The 19,785-nt window shown below is 39.5% G+C and overlaps 1 protein-coding gene across 2 annotated transcripts in view; it reads right to left on the bottom strand.

The window, feature by feature from the left end:
* Positions 1 to 15,521: 15,521 nt before the first annotated feature.
* Positions 15,522 to 19,785, bottom strand: part of ARHGAP24 (Rho GTPase activating protein 24) — a 351,857-nt gene continuing 347,593 nt past the window's right edge. For both annotated transcript variants that reach the window (XM_077814995.1, XM_077814994.1), the window contains exon 10: positions 15,522 to 16,307. In XM_077814995.1, the coding sequence (XP_077671121.1) occupies positions 16,064 to 16,307 (244 nt within the window). In that variant the 3' untranslated portion in view covers positions 15,522 to 16,063. The remainder of the gene's footprint in view (positions 16,308 to 19,785) is intronic.

Here is a 19,785-nt window from a genome sequence, read left to right as displayed (position 1 = left end):
TCATACGTTAACACTAGTAAAATATAGAGAATTCACCTCCATTTTAGGTTGTCTTCTCAACTGAAAAAAGGGTGAGCCTCTTGGAGTGACAGATTATTAAATGAGTACAACTAACCACAACCATGCCATAGACTTTCAGAACAATTTCTGGGAAGTCCTGCGTAGAGAGCTACTTAAAGTGTGTGGAAACGCTCCCAAGTTTAATCTGTCAAAACTAGAACAACGACCACTCTCCTGTGCAGTACAATTCATTTTTCCCTGGGCTGATGAAAAGGGATGCGGACACCATAAAAGACGTCCCAGTGATTGGCACTATAGGAATCCCTAAGATAGAGAATACAGTTTATCTAAATGCCCATCTAAGGCCCTGATTCATCAAAACACCAATGCATGTGCCTAAGTCACACACAGGTCAATGGGATTTACTTATAAATAAGCATATGCTTTAGTTCTTTGCTGAATAGGGATGAACATAGTTAAGTGCTTTGCTGAGTTGTGGCCTAAGTAAACAATCATAGCATTTCTTTTTATCCTTAAATTTGTCAATCTTCCTTTTGGGCAGCTCTGCTCTTTGAAGGGTGCAAGGCTCTCCACCCTGGACAAAGCTATCAGCAAATGAGCAATAGACCTTGTCGGATCTGTCAGAGCTGGAGTAACAACCCCTCAAACCTGAATAGTATCATTCATTTTCCCTTGGCTCAGGAAGTTGATGCTGTCAGCATGTAACCTAAAGGAATACAGGTACCGATCAACTAGAAACTACAGTGACTCATGCTCTGTAAATACCTATGGATAGATAAAAACCTTCATAGCTTCTAGAAGTTCCAGACATCGGTGTTTCAAGCCTTTTCCTCATTAGTTCAATATTGTAGCCAGCATGAAATGATGGTTGCTCTTATTCTCTCTCTTGCAAGTGATTTTTAAATCTACCTCTGTTTTTAATAATATTAATTAATACCTCGCACTTATATGCTTTCAAAGTGCTTTACAGATAATAATAATAATACAAATAATGGAAAGAATGAGACACATTCTGGCTAAGGGCTAGATTTAATGCCTGAAGCTGCTGATAGGAACCTATGCACTTTTGAAATATCCCACTAGGCACCTAACTGTCATTGACTTCCATTGAAGTTAGGTGCCTAGGTGCTTTCGAAAATTCCACTAGGCACCTATCTGCATCTTCAGGTCTCTGAAACCTTTAAATACCTGCCCTTAAGTGACTTCCTTAAATCATGTTGATAGCCACTGGCAGAGTAAGGTGATTGCCAATCTCTGTTCTGAACACTAGTTAAAGTCACTTTAAGAAACTGTAAAAGGAGGAAATGATTGAAGAACCTTTCCAATGGGGCTACTACATCTTCAGGGGCATCTTCCTAAGTTTCTGGATGATATGAGAACCCTACAGGAATTACAGTGTACTAATGCTTCTAAGAGACTGATATTTTTCCTTGTTTGAACGTGAAGGAGGTTGAAATAAACAGATGGTTATGCAGATCTAGCTATTGGTATGGAGATTAACCTTGCTCCTGCAAACTTGATGGCTGTTGGAAGAGTGGTTTCTTTTTAGGCTTGCTCTGGTTATGCAACACCCACAATGCATGACTGACTAATCATTTCCCTTATAGAAAAATATAGAATGTAACAGAAAATTATCACCAGCCTATAGAATTTAAATAGAGGTATAATTTTCTGCTATAGGATTCTAAAGATTGGTTCACTAAATCTCCATAAAGGATAATATCCAGAGTGCCCTACTGGTTTCAATAAATTCTAAAGAAACATTCCATGAGGATTGTAAAGTATCTTTAGACAATTAAAGTATTTCTTTAAGTTGGTCCAACGCTGAGATGTTTGCAACTCACATTCTTCTTCTGAATTATTCTAGTTTACATGGGATGCCTGATGTAACCTCAAGTTCAGTAGAATACTACATCACATGGCGTGGAAGTACACTTCGGGTAGCTTATTTTGTTGATCAGAAACAGAATCTAGATGACGAACACATCCCTCATTCAGTGAATTTTTCCTTTTGAAATTCTTTTCTTCATGGCATAAATCTGTAACTCCAAGAGGTGGCAACATTGGCTAGATCAGATGATGCTGTGACAGTACCACTCACTTTGCTCAATTTACAAGCCAAGCTGAGGCTCCCGTATGTGGTTTCACCTTCAGGCTGTTACCTGGTGCTTACTGAAGAAGCTAGACTTATGTTAGTGCCCTGAGGACAATTTCCATAACACTGTCCCTTCATTAAATCCCATCCAAGTTGATACCATTGAGTAGAGCTCGTTGGAAGTTTTCTAACAACAATTTATTTTCATCTGAACATGCTGATTCATCAGAACCCAAACTGTTCGTGAGACAGGGTTGGTTTTGATGAAGCTTCCAATTTGAAAAAATTTGGAGGGAGAAAAAGGTTTTGAAATTGGCACAAGTCCCAAGTTGACCTGATCTGCTTTGTATTATTATGATCAGTTTGCAGAAATTTTTCAAGATTTTCCCTATTTGGGACAAGACAAATTTTCAAAATCTCTAAAATTCTCAACCCAGCTATACTCTTTATTGTTTCTGAGGAGAGGAACACAGAATGAAAACCTGTTGGGAAAGAATTAGATTTTTGTTAAATAGTCAGGCAAACACAAGTGTGAGTTAGGTGTTTAGGTTTGTATTTTTTCTGCGTGCACGAGTGGGTGTGTGTTTTTAGGTTCTTCGTGATATACTAATATTTGATCCAAATTTCTTAATGTGGAAAATGACCCTGTAAACTTAATCAAACCTTGCATCTTCAAGAATCTGATAGTTGTGCTTGTTTCAATTTACATCAGTTTTCAAAGGATACCATTAACTTGTGGCAGGCTGAAGATGAACTTTAAATAAATATACCCCCTGCACAAACAAAAAAACAATGTTCAGCAGATTTGAATATTCCACAACTATGTAATGTCTTAATTAGAAAAAAAATTGTTTGTCATCTTTGAGGAGTTGGAAAATAACTCTGTCCAATGTAGTTTAGTGGAATCCATGAGATATATTAGGAACTTGTCAGTAAGACCTAATATCTCTTTTTTTTAATTTGGTATTGATTGCAAGAGCTGAATTGTTTAAACCTCATTTCTGTTCAATCTCGTTGACAAATGTCAGGTTAAGGCTTTTGGAGAAGGTCCAAGTCTGCAAAAAGAACATTGAAAACTCCTGCCAAGGCCAAGTGAGTCATTTCCAGCTGAGGCTGAAAAGTATATACTCAAGTAAGACTTGGCCACTTTGGAAACTAAAATACCCTCATTGTGCTTATCAGTTTAGACAGGCACACCTGTTCTCTTTGCTAATTTCCACTGAACAGAGCCATCCTTTTCTTCTAGAAAACCAGATATTTACAATGTAAATAGCTGAACTGATTCTATTCTTCTCTGTAACTAATTTGTAATAATTCACCACCTCGTCTTGTTGGATCTTTTAAAAAAAAGATCACTGTATGCCTAAATGTAGTTGACCTCTGGCTATTTCCTTGGTCAGGCATGTACTGAGAAGGAAGATCCCAGGGGCTTGTGTATATAAAGAATGATGTATATTTAGTAAATTCAGTGGGACTTATGGCCAGTATATATTAAACAACAGCATCTTCAAAACCTAACTAGGAAAATGAACTGTTCACCTTGCCACGTCCATTCTGTAATAAGACACCTGCCTGTAGACCTGCATGAGCGGACTTCAAAGTATAACTGACATTAGGGACTGTAACATATAAGTGTTGATTAAAAAAACCACAAAGCCAATAAAAGTTCAGCATGAAGACTGGGGGATAAATATCCAACTTTGAAGCGGTAGCCAGAACCACTAAGCATGGATAAACTGAAAATATTACCATTTCCCCCTCCTTACATTATTTTCTTTTTTCCCCTTCTATGTTCCCTCTGGTTGGTGTAAGGGCCCCATATTGGCTTTGGCTTCATTCATCGATAGTTTTGAGTTATTAAAAGCAGAAAGGACTTTCCTTCCCCCTTCATGTCAAAAGAAAATCTTGTCTGAGTTCTTCTCGTGAAGATACTTTTCACTGGTGTACTGATTTGCTTCTGTTTAGTTGGTTTTTAGTGTTCCAGATAAATAACACAGCGTAGTAAACCATATTGATATAGGACCTCATTATGCATGTCTTCTGCACTCATTGACTTCAGTGAGACTTTGAGAGCACCAAGTCATGTAGGGTCAGGATTCAAATGAAATACTTTAAGTACTCTGTGTGTGAAGCCCCAAGTGCACCTCTGTGACTGTACATTAGGAAAGCTGCTGAATTTTACAGAATGGGACCCTCCTTACCTGTGAAGAAGCTGTGGCCAATGAGTGAACTTCACTCCTCCTCCTCAGGGCACCTGTATGAGGCCTGTGCTTTACTTATGCCCTACTTTGAGGAGTTAGTGTTGTGGAGGCCTTGTTAAGAGCTCTCTGCACAGGGGTGTATTTCACCGACTGAACATGTATGTATGTCAAGACAGACTGTTCCAATAAGGAATGTTTGGGTTGCTTTCTTTAAGAACTAGCTCTATACTAATTTAATTAAAATAGTTTTATCCAGGAAATCCTCTTTGATCTTCATGTGGTGGGTGAAATAAGAAAAGGCAAACCTACAGCCCTCTCTGTTTTCTTGCCCCCTTTCCTTCACCCCTTATTAACTTATGGAGATAAAAATCAGCCTAAAGCAACTCTCAACTTACTTCAATGCCTTTAAGGAGCAGAATAGAAAAGAGTGGGGTTTGGGTAACATTACTGTTGTAAATCAGTGATAAGCAAGGAATTCAAATGTATTTTTGTGTTAAGATAGTGATGTGATTAGGCTATGCAGAGCTGAGTCCCCTACACTAACCAGGCGAGCATTGTGGTCTATTCTTCTTCCAGTTTTCATGCAAAGAAATGGACCAAAACTAAAACATTTAATTCAAACCCCATTGATTTGCTGCAGAATTTGGATTTAAAACCCAGGCTCCAAACACCTTTATAAGATTTTGGTTCCAAAATGGAACGGGGTGGTGGGAATATTTTCCATTTAAATGTACTTGAAATCTTCCAACACAGAGTTTTTGTGAGGCTTGCACCTCTCCAGCATAGAAGTAAAAATCTTCGTGAGAACCCTTCATGAGATCTCTGAATCCAAATCCACACACTAGCCATATTTTTACTTCAAACAAACCCTGAATCCTAAATTATAGTGGTTCTAGATCAGGACCTGGCCATTGCTGTTGCATATCACATAATGCCCATTGACCTTTATAGGGAGCTGTGGTTCAAGCAGTTTAAAATAATAGACCTCTAACTTGAAATTTCAGTTCTTTAGTCTGCTGGTCTCACTTTTAATTTCACTTATTTTGGTGAAAAGTAGTTTGTTATAGAAAGATTGGTTATGGCAAATAATCTATGTTGAATAGCATTTATAGAAATGAGGCAAAACTTTACCTGTCCGTTTGTTCAGAGCACATAGGAAAGAGAGCAGTATCATCATTGGGATTAAGATCAGCAAGTAAATTTTGTGCCTGGCAAAAATTCATGAGGAGACTGTAAGGCTGGATTAAGCATATTAGTGCAGGTTTTAATTCATCTTAGACGTTTGGTATGGCTTCAGTCCATTGGTGTGATGGGAAACTAAAGCCTGATGGTCCTGTAGATGGAAACTGTGGCCAACAACCAGTCATTTTGACTTTCTCCACATTACTAATGGCACAAGCCTTTTCTTTTGGGGGTAGCATTATACTATTTTTTAGAAAAAACACATTCTCCAATTAAACTGCTCTCTAGCTAAGACCTTCCTCAAACCAATTCAAATAAAGCATTAACTCCATTTTAGGTTAATACACTGTGCCTTCTCCAGCAGATGGTCATGATTTTTAATCATAATGTTCTTCTGAACTCTCCTACTAACTGCACAGCTTGAAGCGCTTAGCTAGCATGTCTTCAAGAAGATGTGATTATGGGTCTCTTAGTGTATATGGTGCATTGTGAGCAAGTTTAGTTGGTTTAATTACTAGTGATTTCTTAATGGATTTGTCATATTTTAAAATGGGCCTCGGGGAAGGATTAATTATTGTTTGTCTTGTTGATGCCTCCGTCGAAGGCTCTGTCCATATCCCAGCAGGACACACATTTGTATATAATAGTAACTGGGCCAGTGAAAAAAATAGCTACTTTTCTGAATGCTTGTGCCAAGTCTCCTTATAGGGAGCAGCTGGTTCTCGGCTCTGCAGTGAGATACTGTAAATGTGGAAAAAATGATTTGAGCATCTAAAACTTTTCCCGTTCAAAGGAGGATTGTGAAAGGAATTTCAAGATGGTTAACAACTTCCAGCTCTGGCTGATGTGAGATGCAGGTAGAAAATGTATGATCTCATCTTAATACAAACTAAATTTTGGTTCCAGGATATTCGAGAGACAAGGTGGGTGAGGTCATATCTTTTACTAGAACAACCTCTGTTGGTGAGAGAGAAGCTTTCTAGCTACACAAAGCTCTCTTGCTTGTCTCTTTCACCAATAGAAGTTGGTCCAATAAAAAGCTATTAACTCATCCATCTTGTTTCTCTACAAACTATATAGGCAGACATTGAAATCATTCTCTTTCATTTTCCAGGAACAACCAATTGTTTAGGGGATGTGTGGGGTGGAAAATCTTTTAAGGTCATCTACTCTCTGATTGACATATGTTAGGGGGGAAAAGTCCTATATAGATATGGGCAAGAAATCATCTGCAGGTGCCATGAAAATACCACACTGTCATCAATTCCTGCCTAACATCTGAAGCAGCACAAATGAAGTGGAATTGGACCATTGAGTCCAGTATGTGACAGGGATCAGTCCCTGAGGCATCAGGCGGTGGAAAACACCCCTCAATGTGCCGCAGTATATATGATGGTGCAGAAAACAGTTCTTCTTGGTGATCAATTTATGCCAGGAGGCATCAGGATTATTTGCCTTACATTCTCCAAAACCAGATCTTATCTTTTCAGCTTCAGCCCTACTGCCTTATCCTAAAAGTAGGGAAAAGAATTACTAGTGGGCTGAACTCTGATGAGACCCAAAGCCAGGAGGACAGATTTGCGGGGTCCCTACAAATCAAATGTGGACCAGGTTTGCCAATGAGGTTAAAAAAACGCAAACAAAACAAGACTTGAGTCTAACCTGAAACAAATTTAGAGTGAACCTACACTCTTTATTGTAGAATATTGATTTTTTTAATGACCCCAAACACTGTATTAGCAAACCTATCATAAACTGTCCTGGTTGCAGCTCTTGCTGTAAGGTTTACATAAGGACAGGCTATGTTTCAGGTAAAACAATCAGACTCAATCCTGCATGCTTTGAACCCCAATTTAAGGGAGCATGAACAAAGAGAAATTTAAATGAAGAGTTTGCATAAAACCTTTCTAAAAAGCAAAACTGCTAATTTCCATAGACCCCCTAGCCAGAAGTGGGAGGACTAAGAAAAAGAGAGGGACTGCTATTTAAAGTCACTGCACCTAGTGAGAAATGAAACCCTATATCTAAATATTGTGAACTTTGGAGTTCTAAGGCAGAGCCCTGGTCAAACTTCAGCTCAAGCCCAATGACATATTGTGTGGGTTCTTAGCAGTGGCAGAGGATTGCTTTTTGTATTCAGTTTCCTGAAAGGTCAGTGCATGTTATTTAAGCGTAAATGCACTTACCCCTTGTGTTCTCTCTGGCACTGTAGACCCTCTCATCCTCTTCCCCACTCCAAAAGAGAGGCAAATTCAACTTGCCTGGATAATTCAGCAACACTCACAGTTGGTGATTCCAGTTGGACAAGTGGCAGCACTACTGAGCTGCTTGCTTTTATCTTGCGGACCTCCTGCATGATCAGTTCAAATGGAATGAGTATGTTAATGGCAGAGGCAATAAAATTACAGTGTCACTACAATCTTTCACTCACCAGCAGCAAAATGTAGGATTGCTAAAACTTAGGGAATGAATTGTTGCAATGAGTGTTAACTACCCTTTCTCCTTTTCTGGTGTTAGTGACATGGACGGAATAACAGAAGTGTCGCTCCCTAACATCTTTAACAGTGCAGCATACAATGCAATCTACATAGGCACAGCCACTAACTACCCTTTAATGCACAAAATGTGTTGGTGCCATTGTGACACACAATGAAGCCAGAGCTCAGGGACCTGGAGAAAGATTCCACTCCAGATTTGCAATGCATCTCTTTCAGCAAGTTGACTGTGGTATTGTTTTAATTGCAAACCCTTTAGTGGACATAGCACACACTGGGTTTAGAGCTGGACAGGGCAGAGTTGACAACCAAGAATATTCCCCAATTATTCCCTGCCGATGCTGGTTTGTATTACTGTAGGGAGTTAAAACTTACTTCTCCTATGACTGCAGTTTTCACATTACTCTTCTGATGTGGCCTTGTAAAGTTGTATGTATAACCTCTTTTAGAAGAACACAAGTGAAGGAACATGAGGTGAAGCAAGATCATCATCTAAAGGCAAGAATGTGCTGAAGGCATCACTGGAAACCAAACCAGTGCTCCTATCAGTTCTGTACTGCATTTCTTCCCCTACTCTGTGAAAACTGGGCAGTTTATCATGTTCTTGATGCTCATGGACATTTCAGGTAATGCTGCTTTTCTTGGAACAAGCACGTTTCTGCAGCAAGTTTGCTGTTTTAAAAAAAAAACAGTTGCCAGTTACCTTTATGGTGTGAGTTGTGTCTTCTCCATGGGAAGACAATGCAGGAAAAACTCAGATGGATCCTTCAGAAGTGTCACTGGCAGATACATTTTCAAAGCATTGTATGGGATTTTAGCCATGGTGAGTCCTGTGAAAATCATTTGCAAGCCTGTGCCTAAAATCCCTCAAAAGTTGGAAGAAAGTATGTTCATTTACACACTAGGGTTTCTCCAACTGGTACCGACCGCTGATAAGCGTGAGACTAGTTTGATGAAACTCACCTCCACACAAGAAAATGAATGTGTCAAAATGGAGATGACATGCTTGCATTGTTCTCTCTTTCAGATAGCTTGGTGGTTTAGGTTTGCTGTAATATAGGAAAGGGGAATTATTTCCCGGGGGCATAGCTACATTGCTTTCTCCCCACCTTCACGTTGTTGTCTTTGCTTCTTTCATGTTTCCATGGGGTTTCATATCAGTGGACTCTGTAAGTGCGTACATGAAATAAAATATAACCCCAATGAGCCCTGATACAGTAAAAGCAACTGGAGAATGCTGTAATTATGTAGACCCCTGCTGAAAACCCCATTTAAAGTATGTTTAACACACAGCCTACTTCCCAAACAAAAGCAAGTTATCTACCTGTAATTCTTACCATCTAAAATCAATTATTTAGTGGATTCCTACCCTTGGGTATATGCTTTCTATTTGCACCCACACTGCATAAGGTTGCTGAGGTAGTAGAAAGTGAGGGATCTATTGCAACTGTTAACTTTGGAGAAAAATTACCTATTTAGCTGTAATTCTTGGTGCTTCCCAAAAATATAATGTATGATGAAACCCTACCGTTAGGTCCAGCCTTCAAGTATAGTAAATTAATACACAGTGAGTTCTCTCAGAGGAAGCATAGATCCAAAATACTATATGTTTGAAGTAACTACTTTCAGATCCAGTTTGCTGTATAATGAAATTATTTCTCTGATGTGGTACATCTGTCAGGTAATCCAGAAACAAACTGCAATTTGGCAGTGTTGGGAGCTGCCATCAGAGAGGGTCTAACTTTGTCACCATGCTAATTAATATCTTCATCTGTAAATGGTCCCTTTTAGTATCATTCACATAAGAGTGGTGGAATAAGGTCCAAAGAGACTGTGATGTAGCTTTGATAAGTTATACCCACCTATCGAATTGGAATAGTTTCAACAACCTGGTGTTCCAAAGAACCTACATATTTCCAAATCACTTCTGATTAATCATTCTCTATTTAAATCTTAAGGGCTCAGTGAGGTTAGTATGATCATCTACACAACCCTAATGCTCCCTAGCATAGCAAAATTTATGACAGTTTCTCCATAAAGTTAATTTCATGTCTTCTATTTGTAAGTAGAATACTCCAATAAGAGATATTACATCAGATATACAGTAGGTAAAAATAAGATCAATGCATTCTCTTTAAAAGATGACAATGTAGTATGACACTTACTGATTAAGGAAGTCATTTTGCCCTGTCAGAAGACTTTTTTTTTTTTAATTGTGATTGTACTCAAATCCATGATACATTGTTTAGAGCAGATGTCCCCCAAGAAAAGTCATATTTGTATCAACCTTATACTCTTGCTCTGAGGAACTAATGAATTTGCATTTTATAGCAAAGAACATGCAAGGAGGATATAATTCCTCTGAATTACTGGCATACATGCTATAAGGGTAATATGCAAGGAACAGTGACATCACAGTGTGAATGAGAGCAAGAGCATGTTATGTTACTTTTGCAGAAAAAAATCAAGTGGAATAGGATTTAGGGTAATACATAGCACCAAGAAATTGAAGAATTAGCTATAGAGTTTCTGCTGTTTTCTAAGTAAATGGAGATTATTTGCCAAGCCAATTTTTCTGTAAAATAGTGTCAATTCAGTCATCTCTTGAATGAGAAATTTAAGCATATGCATTTCTCTAAATGCCAGTTATCTGCTAGTTTAATAAAGAACTGAGGATCTACCACATTTTTTCCCTTTCAATATCGGAAAACCTTTCCTGAAATGCAATCGGTATCATTATTTACAGTATCGAGAAATGCACAGTATGTGAAATACAATAAGACCTGTCTTAAGCCATTGTCCAAAGAGATGGCAAAAGTCAGTTAGAAGGTAGTGCAGAATTGGTCTTAAGGGCCCTGATTCTGTATTGCCTCGTGGCATGGTTTATAAACGTGAAAATTTGTGCAATACATGCCTATTCTGATTGGGAAGCGTGGTACACACACACCCCAGTATTGACACAAGGGATATTATGACTGGTTTCAGAGTAGCAGCCTTTTCTTTTTTCAGATAGGATGGGGATGGATGACCTTAGGCCCAAGGTATTTGGGAGTGGTCTCAACACAGGAGGCTGCCTCTTAATTAGGGTGTCTTGTTCAGATTTTACTGTACGTAATTTCAGTGCACTTTTTAAGGCACAATGAATGGTTAGGAGTTATAGAACCATAATTCAAGGGTATTACAATGCACAAGGCATAGAGTCATTCTTTTTATTTTTCCAGGAATGCAATTGTCTCATTTGTAATAATAGATGTAGCGCAGTAGCTTTATTGCTATTGCTTAAACTTTCGTGAGGGAAGAAAATGAAGTAGGCTATAATGAGTGTTGAACAATAGTTTCAGCCAAGCCATGTGATTTACATAAATTAATGAACTGGTACCTCATTAGCATGCTGATCAGCCAGTCAGAACAACTCTGTCATTATAAGCAATTTTGTAGCTGGTGGTACGTTTAGCATTGCAAACTGATGGATGCACACCTGAGAGTCACGTCAGTAGGAAATGATTTCATTATAATCATTACTGTGTTAATAGATACCAAATTAAATCAGCACAGTGGGACAAAGCAACATATTCCGATTGGAAATGGTCTTCATACAGGAAAATGCTTGAAAAAAAAATTAAACTGCTACTTGCAGCCCAGATCCTAAGTGGAATTCCACACCACCACCTGTGCTGGCGGAGGGCCAGGTTTGGAGACCCTCTGCCAGGAGATTCTCTTTCCCCGACAGTGTGCTGCCCCTTCACTGGTTGTTCTCCCTCCTCTAAAGGAGGGAAGAGGAGTAAGGGGAGGCATGTCGAAAGAACAGCCGATAAGTTCACACAGAGTGTGAATCTGTAAATGCCAAGCCCCTGCACTAGAGGAAAGCTGCAGGCCATGGCACCTGTTCCGCCTTCCATAACCTGGGGGAGTTTCTCTGCTGTGACTTGCTTCAGCACAGTGTCCTGGACACAGTTACTTAGGCTTGGCACTCGTTTTCAGAATTTACAAATGCATAATTTGATTGATGCTTTTTGTTCTAGTTGTCACGTCCATCACTGAGCAACAGAAAATGCAACATTGTTTTCACATGGAATTTTAGTGTGACCTTTTGGTTAGCTGGCAGAATTCTACATTAAGGCTCTCACCAGGCCTGTTTTAACCAACTCCCAGGACTTTGACTTACATCCCCTTAAACTCAGAAGACTGAGGCAGGCAGCTCTCAAGGCTGGAAAAGAAAATGGCATTCTTCAGGCCTGCAGGATTTAAAACATTGACTGAAAGGCAATTTTAACTAACAGGAGGGTAATAAATTGTGGAGTGCCCCCAAAATAAACCTTTTCCCTTTCACATCTGACCCCCGAGAATGAAATCACTCCCACCCAAAACAACTACTGCAGAAGCCATGTATATTAGCAAACAATGCATTATGTTTTCTTCCTTATCTCATGCGTGGATGCCAGGTAGTTTAGAGTTAGGGACTTGTTTGGAAAGCAAAGCTCCTACACTAACTACAATCATTGCTGCTGCATGGAACTCACTTTAACAACACTAACCTAGGCCCAACCCTGCATTCCTCAGTGAGGCAAAACTCCTGCTTTACGTCCGGCATGAGTTTTGTCCAAATAAGGCAGGTGGGATTAGGGTTAGAATCTTATGGAGATTGAACAAGTGAGGAGGAGGAAGAGGATGTTCAACTACTAAGACTAGATGTAATTCCTTTATGTAAAATAAATAGAAGTTCATTTTTTTTGGTACTGTTTGTGACTGATTTTGTTCTGGTGTGAGAAGGAGGTACGTGCACGGTTCCTCTACAGCAGTGCAGTGTAAAAGTCTGACAGTCTTTTTTTCCCATGCCCAAACTCCAGCTCCAAACAGCACCGGACTTTTCAGAAAAGTATAATCACTTCAGGAAATGACATACCTGCGTCTCCGGTCCTGAACTAATTATATTTTTTTAGATGGAAAGAAAAAAAAAGACACTCGAGATTTTAAATTTACTGTGTATGAATAAATACTCTATGTGTGTGACTGAAAATAAAAAGAACTCTTTGAAATCAGAAGCAGTGTGAATTATTTAATGTACTCCTCACACCACCTGTACCTTTCCAAGAGTGGCATTAGTATTGGCCACATTACAGCAGCATCTAGAGGCCCCAGGCAAGATTGAGGCCCCCTTGTGCTAGGTGCATGGTGCTCATACACATAATAAGAGACAGTTCCTATAAGAAAGAATTTATAATCTAAATAGACAAAGCACAGAGCAGCAGAATGATTGCCTAAGGATGCACAAAGGTCAGTGACAGAGCAGTGACTAGAACCCCGGTCTCCTGAGTCTCAGTTCAGTGCCTTATCCACTGGAACACACCACCTCTTAATATATATTAACATTCAATCCAACAAGCACTGCCCAAAGGAGAGCGCTGCTAAACAGTCAGACTAGAAACTTACCTCCAGAGGAATTAGGGGCAAGTATTCTGCTCAGGCAAAATCCATTTTGCCTTATTCATTCCCTCTAAAGTCATGCTTTTGCAAATAGTCTGACTTAGAATTTGCCCTGTTTTGCATCCATTGGAGCAGCTCTTGGATATATAAAGCAGAAGGGTGTAGTGTAGGTGGTCCTAAACATTTGAGTAGCGGGAGTATTATTCAACCCTCTCTCTGACAAAGATTCAAAAATTGAATAATCTATTCAATTAAAATGCAGTTTACTAATAACATGAATTTTTTTTAAAAAAGGGATATAGAGTACCAACTACTTTAATTAAAAAAAAAAACTTGCTATTTTTAATACCCACATTAGAAGCAAAGAAATAATTGTTTCACCTACCAGTGTTTTCCTTTTCCACTTGGGCAACATGAATAGGAAGTTAAATTTACCCCCTGTCCAGAGGCCCCACAGAAAACTTCATGCGTCTCTTTAAACCCAGTGTTAAGGGCTTAGGAGCACAGGGCCCAGGAACACAGGGCCCTCTGAATTTTACTACTGGAATCTAAACCAACATCGCTTTGCCTAGTTGAATTAATCAGCATTATCTTGATCATCATCAATACTGCCAGCACAGACCAATATGAGTTTCACTTGAGAAAGGACTACAGGATCCAGCCCAGAGTTGATGCGGCAATATTACTCTTGTGACTGTAAAATCATGCATACACAATAGCAATTGTTATTTTGGCTTTTTTGGTTTAATTGCTCACTGTGATTTCTTTTTCTGTTTGTGTAAAGCATCACTGTCAAATACCAGAGTTCCTTTAACAAGGAATTTTAAGTCAAATTCGGGGCCTTCCCTACATAGCATCTCCAAGGGAAATGGGGAACCTCTTTGGAGCATTTGGAGTCAACCAATAATATGCAGAACTAGAGACATGATAAACAGTTCAAACCCAGTCCTCCTTTTTAAATACTCCTACACATAGCTAACAAAATCGCAAATGAAATTTAATTGTGGATAAATGTAAAGTAATGCACATTGGAAAAAATAACCCCAACTATACATACAAGATGATGGGGGCTAAGTTAGCTACAACTAATCAGGAGAAAGATCTTGGAGTTGTTGTGGATAGTTCTCACAGTGTGCAGTGGCAGTCAAAAAAGCAAACAGGATGTTAGGAACCATTAAAAAAAGCGATAGGGAATAAGACGGAGAATACCTTATTGCCCGTATATGAATCCATGGTATTCCCACATCTTGAATACTGCGTACAGATGTGGTCCCCTCATCTCAAAAAAGATATACTGGTGTTAGAAAAGGTTCAGAAAAGAGCAACTAAAATGATCAGGGGTTTGGAACGGGTCCCCTATGAGGATAGATTACAGAGGCTAGGACTTTTCAGCTTGGAAAAGGGGAGACTAAGGGGGGTTATGATAGAGGTATATAAACTCATGAGTGGTGTGGAGAAAGTGAATAAGGAAAAGTTATTTACTTGTTCCCATAATATAAGAACTAGGGGCCACCAAATGAAATTAATGGGCAGCAGGTTTAAAACAAATAAAAGGAAGTTCCTCTTCACACAGCGCACAGTCAACCTTGCCTGAGGAGGTTGTGAAGGCTAGGACCATAACAGGATTTAAAAGAGAACTGGATAAATTCATGGAGGTTAAGTCCACGATTGGTGTCCCTAGCCTCTGTTTGTCAGAGGGTGGAGTTGGATGGCAGGAGAGAGATCACTAGAGCATTACCTATTAAGTTCACTCCCTCTGGGGCACCTGGCATTGGCCACTGTCGGCAGACAGGATACTGGGCTGGATGGACCTTTGGTCTGACCCAGTGTGGCCGTTCTTATGTTCTTATCCGTTGTTTACTGGAAACTGAACTAGAATGAAAAGACAGTTATTCTGGAAAAATCATGTGGTCAAGATTCCTTAACCAGACCATCTCCTTTTGGGTTTCAAATCCTGGATAAAGTGGTCTGACATTCCAAAAACCAAAAGATTGTTATTTATAAAGAGTTCAGAGTCCAAAGAGAAAAGTCCCAAACTTGTCAGATGTTAATGGTATATTTTTATAAAATTATTTACACTTTTCTTTTTGGTCATGGGCAAGTCCATTGGCACAAACAGCACAGCCACACATTAGCCTCTTGTTTTAATAACTAACATTATCTATATATTTGTTTATCTTTAGTCCCCCCCCCACACAAGAAGGGTAACAAAAAAAATTGATATACAAAATAAGCTGATGGTAACACAATGCCAAAAATAGCTTATTATGTTAAGTGCAAGGGAGAAAAGCCTTGATATAAAGCTTGATTGCAACAACATTTCAATTTACCAGTTTAAATACAAGACTTGCATTAAAATATTTTGTGAGATACGTCTCTCGCGCTCTCCTTAAGATGACTTTTTTTAAAATCTATATACACATTCAGTTGTAACACTTGATACTAGCATTATGAAGCATTCAAAAAGTACGATAACTTGATAAGTACACACTGCAGTATGGGTGGTTAATGTCTGTAGGTTTTTCCTCCTTCAATGGTTTACAACTCTTTGTTGAGTGCTTGCCTCAGTTAGGTGACCAGCCACCTGAAACAGTATAATACCCCAACATCCCTTCCCAGAATCCCACAGTCTCAGCTTAGAATGCTCACTGAATCCATATGGTGTTGCCTCTCTCCGGCCTGCGAGGCTCCACTGTCAGTTCTCCAAATGTTGAGAAAAACTGCTCCATCTCTTTTTGCAGCATGTCGTTCCTCTTCTCTGCATCCTCTTTGGCCCGCTCTGCATTGCGCATTTTGATTTCTACCATTGTAAACTTCTTTCTTTCCTGGTCCAGCTCATCGTGCAGGGTCATCATTTCTGCCTCAAGGGTGAGGTTTCTCTGTTCCAAGCTGCAAAAATAGAAGTATACAGATGACAGCCCTCACTGTATTACCCAGCCTAGCTCAGAGCAACAGCTTTTAATTTACGAAGCTTAGTCCAAGTTTCTTCAAAGAGACCATGTTAAAGTAACGTGTTTCTTACTGGATGTTAAATGTTGAATTGTCTCCTACAAGGAATGAGGGAATCTTCATCTCTTGGGTTATTTATAATTGAAGGATACAAACCACTGGAAATGTATATGGTAGAAAACAGCTCTGCATGTGCTAGGCAATGAACTAAATAGGCCTTTTCCTTCTCCAAGGGTTGATTCTGGCCTCACACTGGTTGTACACTGGTGTAACCACATGTCCCTGATCCTCTTTTTCTATTTGCAAATATTGATTTCCCATGCTGATCTACTGTTTGAAAAAATTATAGAATCATAGGTGAGAAGGAGCCACAAGCATCATCTAATCTAACCTTCTGCCAAGATGCAGGATTTGTTGTATCTAAACCATCCAAGACAGATGGTTATCCAGGCTCCTTTTGAAAATCTCTAATGAAGGAGATTCCATGACTTCCCTACGCAGTATGTTCCACTGTGCTATTGTTCTCACAGTTAGGAAATTTCCCCTGAAATTTAATCTAAATCTGCCATGCTGTAGTTTGAACCCATTGCCTCTTGTCCTGCCCACTGTGGCAAGAAGGAAATTTTTTTCCCATCATTTTTATGACAGCCTTTCAAGTATTTGAAGTTGCTATCATGTCTCCCCTTAATCACCTCCTTTCCAAACTAAACGTATGCAGTTCTTTCAGTCTTTGCTCATAGGGCGTGCATCCCATCCCTTTGATCATTTTTGTCGCTCACCTCTGGATTCTTCCCTGTTTCTCTACATCCTTTCTCTACAGCAATGACTAAAATTGGACAGAATACTCCAGCTGAGGCCTAACCAATGTTGAGTAGATTGGTACTATCACCTCCTGTGACTTGCATGCTATGCTGTTAATGAAACGCAAATTTGCATTTGCTTTTTTTTTTTTTTTTTTTTTTTTTTGCAACAGCATCGCGTTGTGGACTCACGCTGAAGTTGTGATCCACCACAACTCCCAGATTCTTCTCACCCATGTTGCTGCCAAGCCAGTTATCCCCCATTCTGTATCTGTGCATTTGGTTTTCCTTCCTTCCTTAAGTGTAGCACCTTACATTTGTCACGGTTAAATTTCCTTTTGTTGTCTATAGCCCATTTCTCCAATTTGTCAAGATCCCTTTGAATTTTAGTTCTATCCTCCAAAGTGTTTGCAACCCTCCCAGCTTTGTGTCATCTGCAAATTTGATCAGTATGCTCTCTATTCCAATATCCAGGTCATTAATAAAGATGTTAATTAATACCAGACCCAGAAAAGATCCCTGTGGCCACTTGAGAGTGCCTTCTAATCTGACATCATTCCACTAATAGTTACTCTTTCTTTGCAGTTGTTTAACCAATTATGTATCTAATCTACTTAATGGTAGGTCTATCAAGCCTGCATTTCTCCATCTTATTTATGAGAATGTTGTATGGGACTGTGTCAAAAGCCTTGCTAAAGTCCAGGTATATTATTATAAAGTCCTCCGCATACCCCTATTCACCAAACCATTTACCTTGTCAAAGAAAGAAATCAAGCTTGTTTGGCATGATTTGCTCTTAGTAAATCTATGCTAGTTTCATCCTCCAGGTATTTGCAAATTCAGTGTTTTATGTATTACTCCAGTCGCTCCCCAGGTATTGAAGTCAGGCTGACTGGTCTATAGTTCCCCAGCACCTCCTTTCCCCCCTTTTTAAAGATGGGCATTATGTCAGCCCTTCATCAATCTTCCAGGACCTCTCCTGTCATCCAGGAGTTTGTAAATATTATTGCCAGTGGCTCCAAGATTTCTTCAGCTAATTCCTTCAGAACCCTGGGGTGAATAGCAGAAGGCCCTGCTGACTTGAATCAATGCAAATTAGTCGTAAGATCTCTGACGTGTTCTTTACTTGTTTACTTAACGTGTTCTGCATCCCTTCCCCTTTATAGTCTATGATAACTTCCTCAGTCATCCGGTCACATGTTATGTTTTTGAAGCTGCAATTGATGTGGTTTGTTTTTGTTTTTCTTACTATATTTGAGGGTTTATGGTAAAGGACCAAGCACACTACTGGTATGATCTAATACATAATAATAATTAATAATAATGCATGTCAAACACAATGTGTTCCAGCATCATCAATAGTCTCAGCACAGCTTGGAGAATTGTGATGTACGTAGCTAAGGAAGTGTTCCTCCTTTTGCTTTCTGTGCACTGTACCTTTATATTTCTAAAAACCTGCAGTCCAATGGAATCAGCAGCTATGGTGTGTTCCAGTTCAGATACAGCTTGTTACAGAGGAGACATGCACACACCATGCTGTCTCTTGTGAGTGGCAGAGATGGGAACAGAAGCCACGTCTCCTGGCTGCTATTCTAGTGCTGCATCCACTATACAACTGTGCTGAGGTCATAACGACAATGACTTTTCCCACTCCATGCTGTTATGTGCCATTATTAAGGGTAGGCATAGAGTTTGGATACAATCACTCATTAGTTCATGCACCCTAGTCTCTTTTCCTCTAAACAAAGATTTAATTGACTGTTGATGAAGCAGGAGAATTAACGATTGGTAAATTGTTCTCCATTTAAAAACAATGAGAAATATCTTTTCCTAACATGACTCAGCTTCACCTACTTTAACAGCTCTTGAACTGCATAGGAAAGTTTCATGCAAAGTAGCAATGAAGAAATGCACCTCTTGGCTGGATTTACAGATGAAGGGAAAATCCTGTTTCCACCCATTCATTTGGGAATTCTGCCTTACCAAAAACAATTTGAGTCTGATCTTAAGTTGCATGTCACAATGATGTAAGTGCTGAAGATGAAAGTCAATCTGGTGTGTAACTTGGTGTCAATTTGAATCTTACCAATGGGCATATACATAACAACTAGCACTCATGATTTGAAATGTGGAAGGAGAGGCAGCAGGACTAAAGTAGATCAACACCTGTCCATCCTTAATTTACCTCTCCCCTATTATATGCATCACCCCTGAATTGCATGGTTGAGCTATATGACACAGTGGATGATATTCAGAACACCAGGAACAACGTGAAGCTGACAAGAATTATGTCAATTTCACATCACTGTTGGGGGAATCTATAAGCAGCAGAGGTAGCCACCACTGGAATGATTCACAGGGAGCAGGGCACAAAAGAGAATACAGAGAATATAGAGCACTAGTAGAGTAATGGAGACATCTTCCCTTCTGGAGATACGTAGGGGTTTAGAATAGCACACACACTCATACCCTCATAGCATCTGTGACACTGTGCATGGGGGAGGGAACAGACAGAGACTGCACTGTTTCTGAAGTTTCATCAGCTAGAAGAAAATGAGCATGTACAAGCTGCAAGCTGTAAAACATGGACTTCCCTCCCCCCCGGCACCCTCTCTTCC

This window comes from Eretmochelys imbricata, chromosome 4, assembly GCF_965152235.1.
Source record: "Eretmochelys imbricata isolate rEreImb1 chromosome 4, rEreImb1.hap1, whole genome shotgun sequence".
Taxonomy (NCBI): Eukaryota; Metazoa; Chordata; order Testudines; family Cheloniidae; genus Eretmochelys; species Eretmochelys imbricata.
This window is presented reverse-complemented; position numbering and strand designations above follow the sequence as displayed.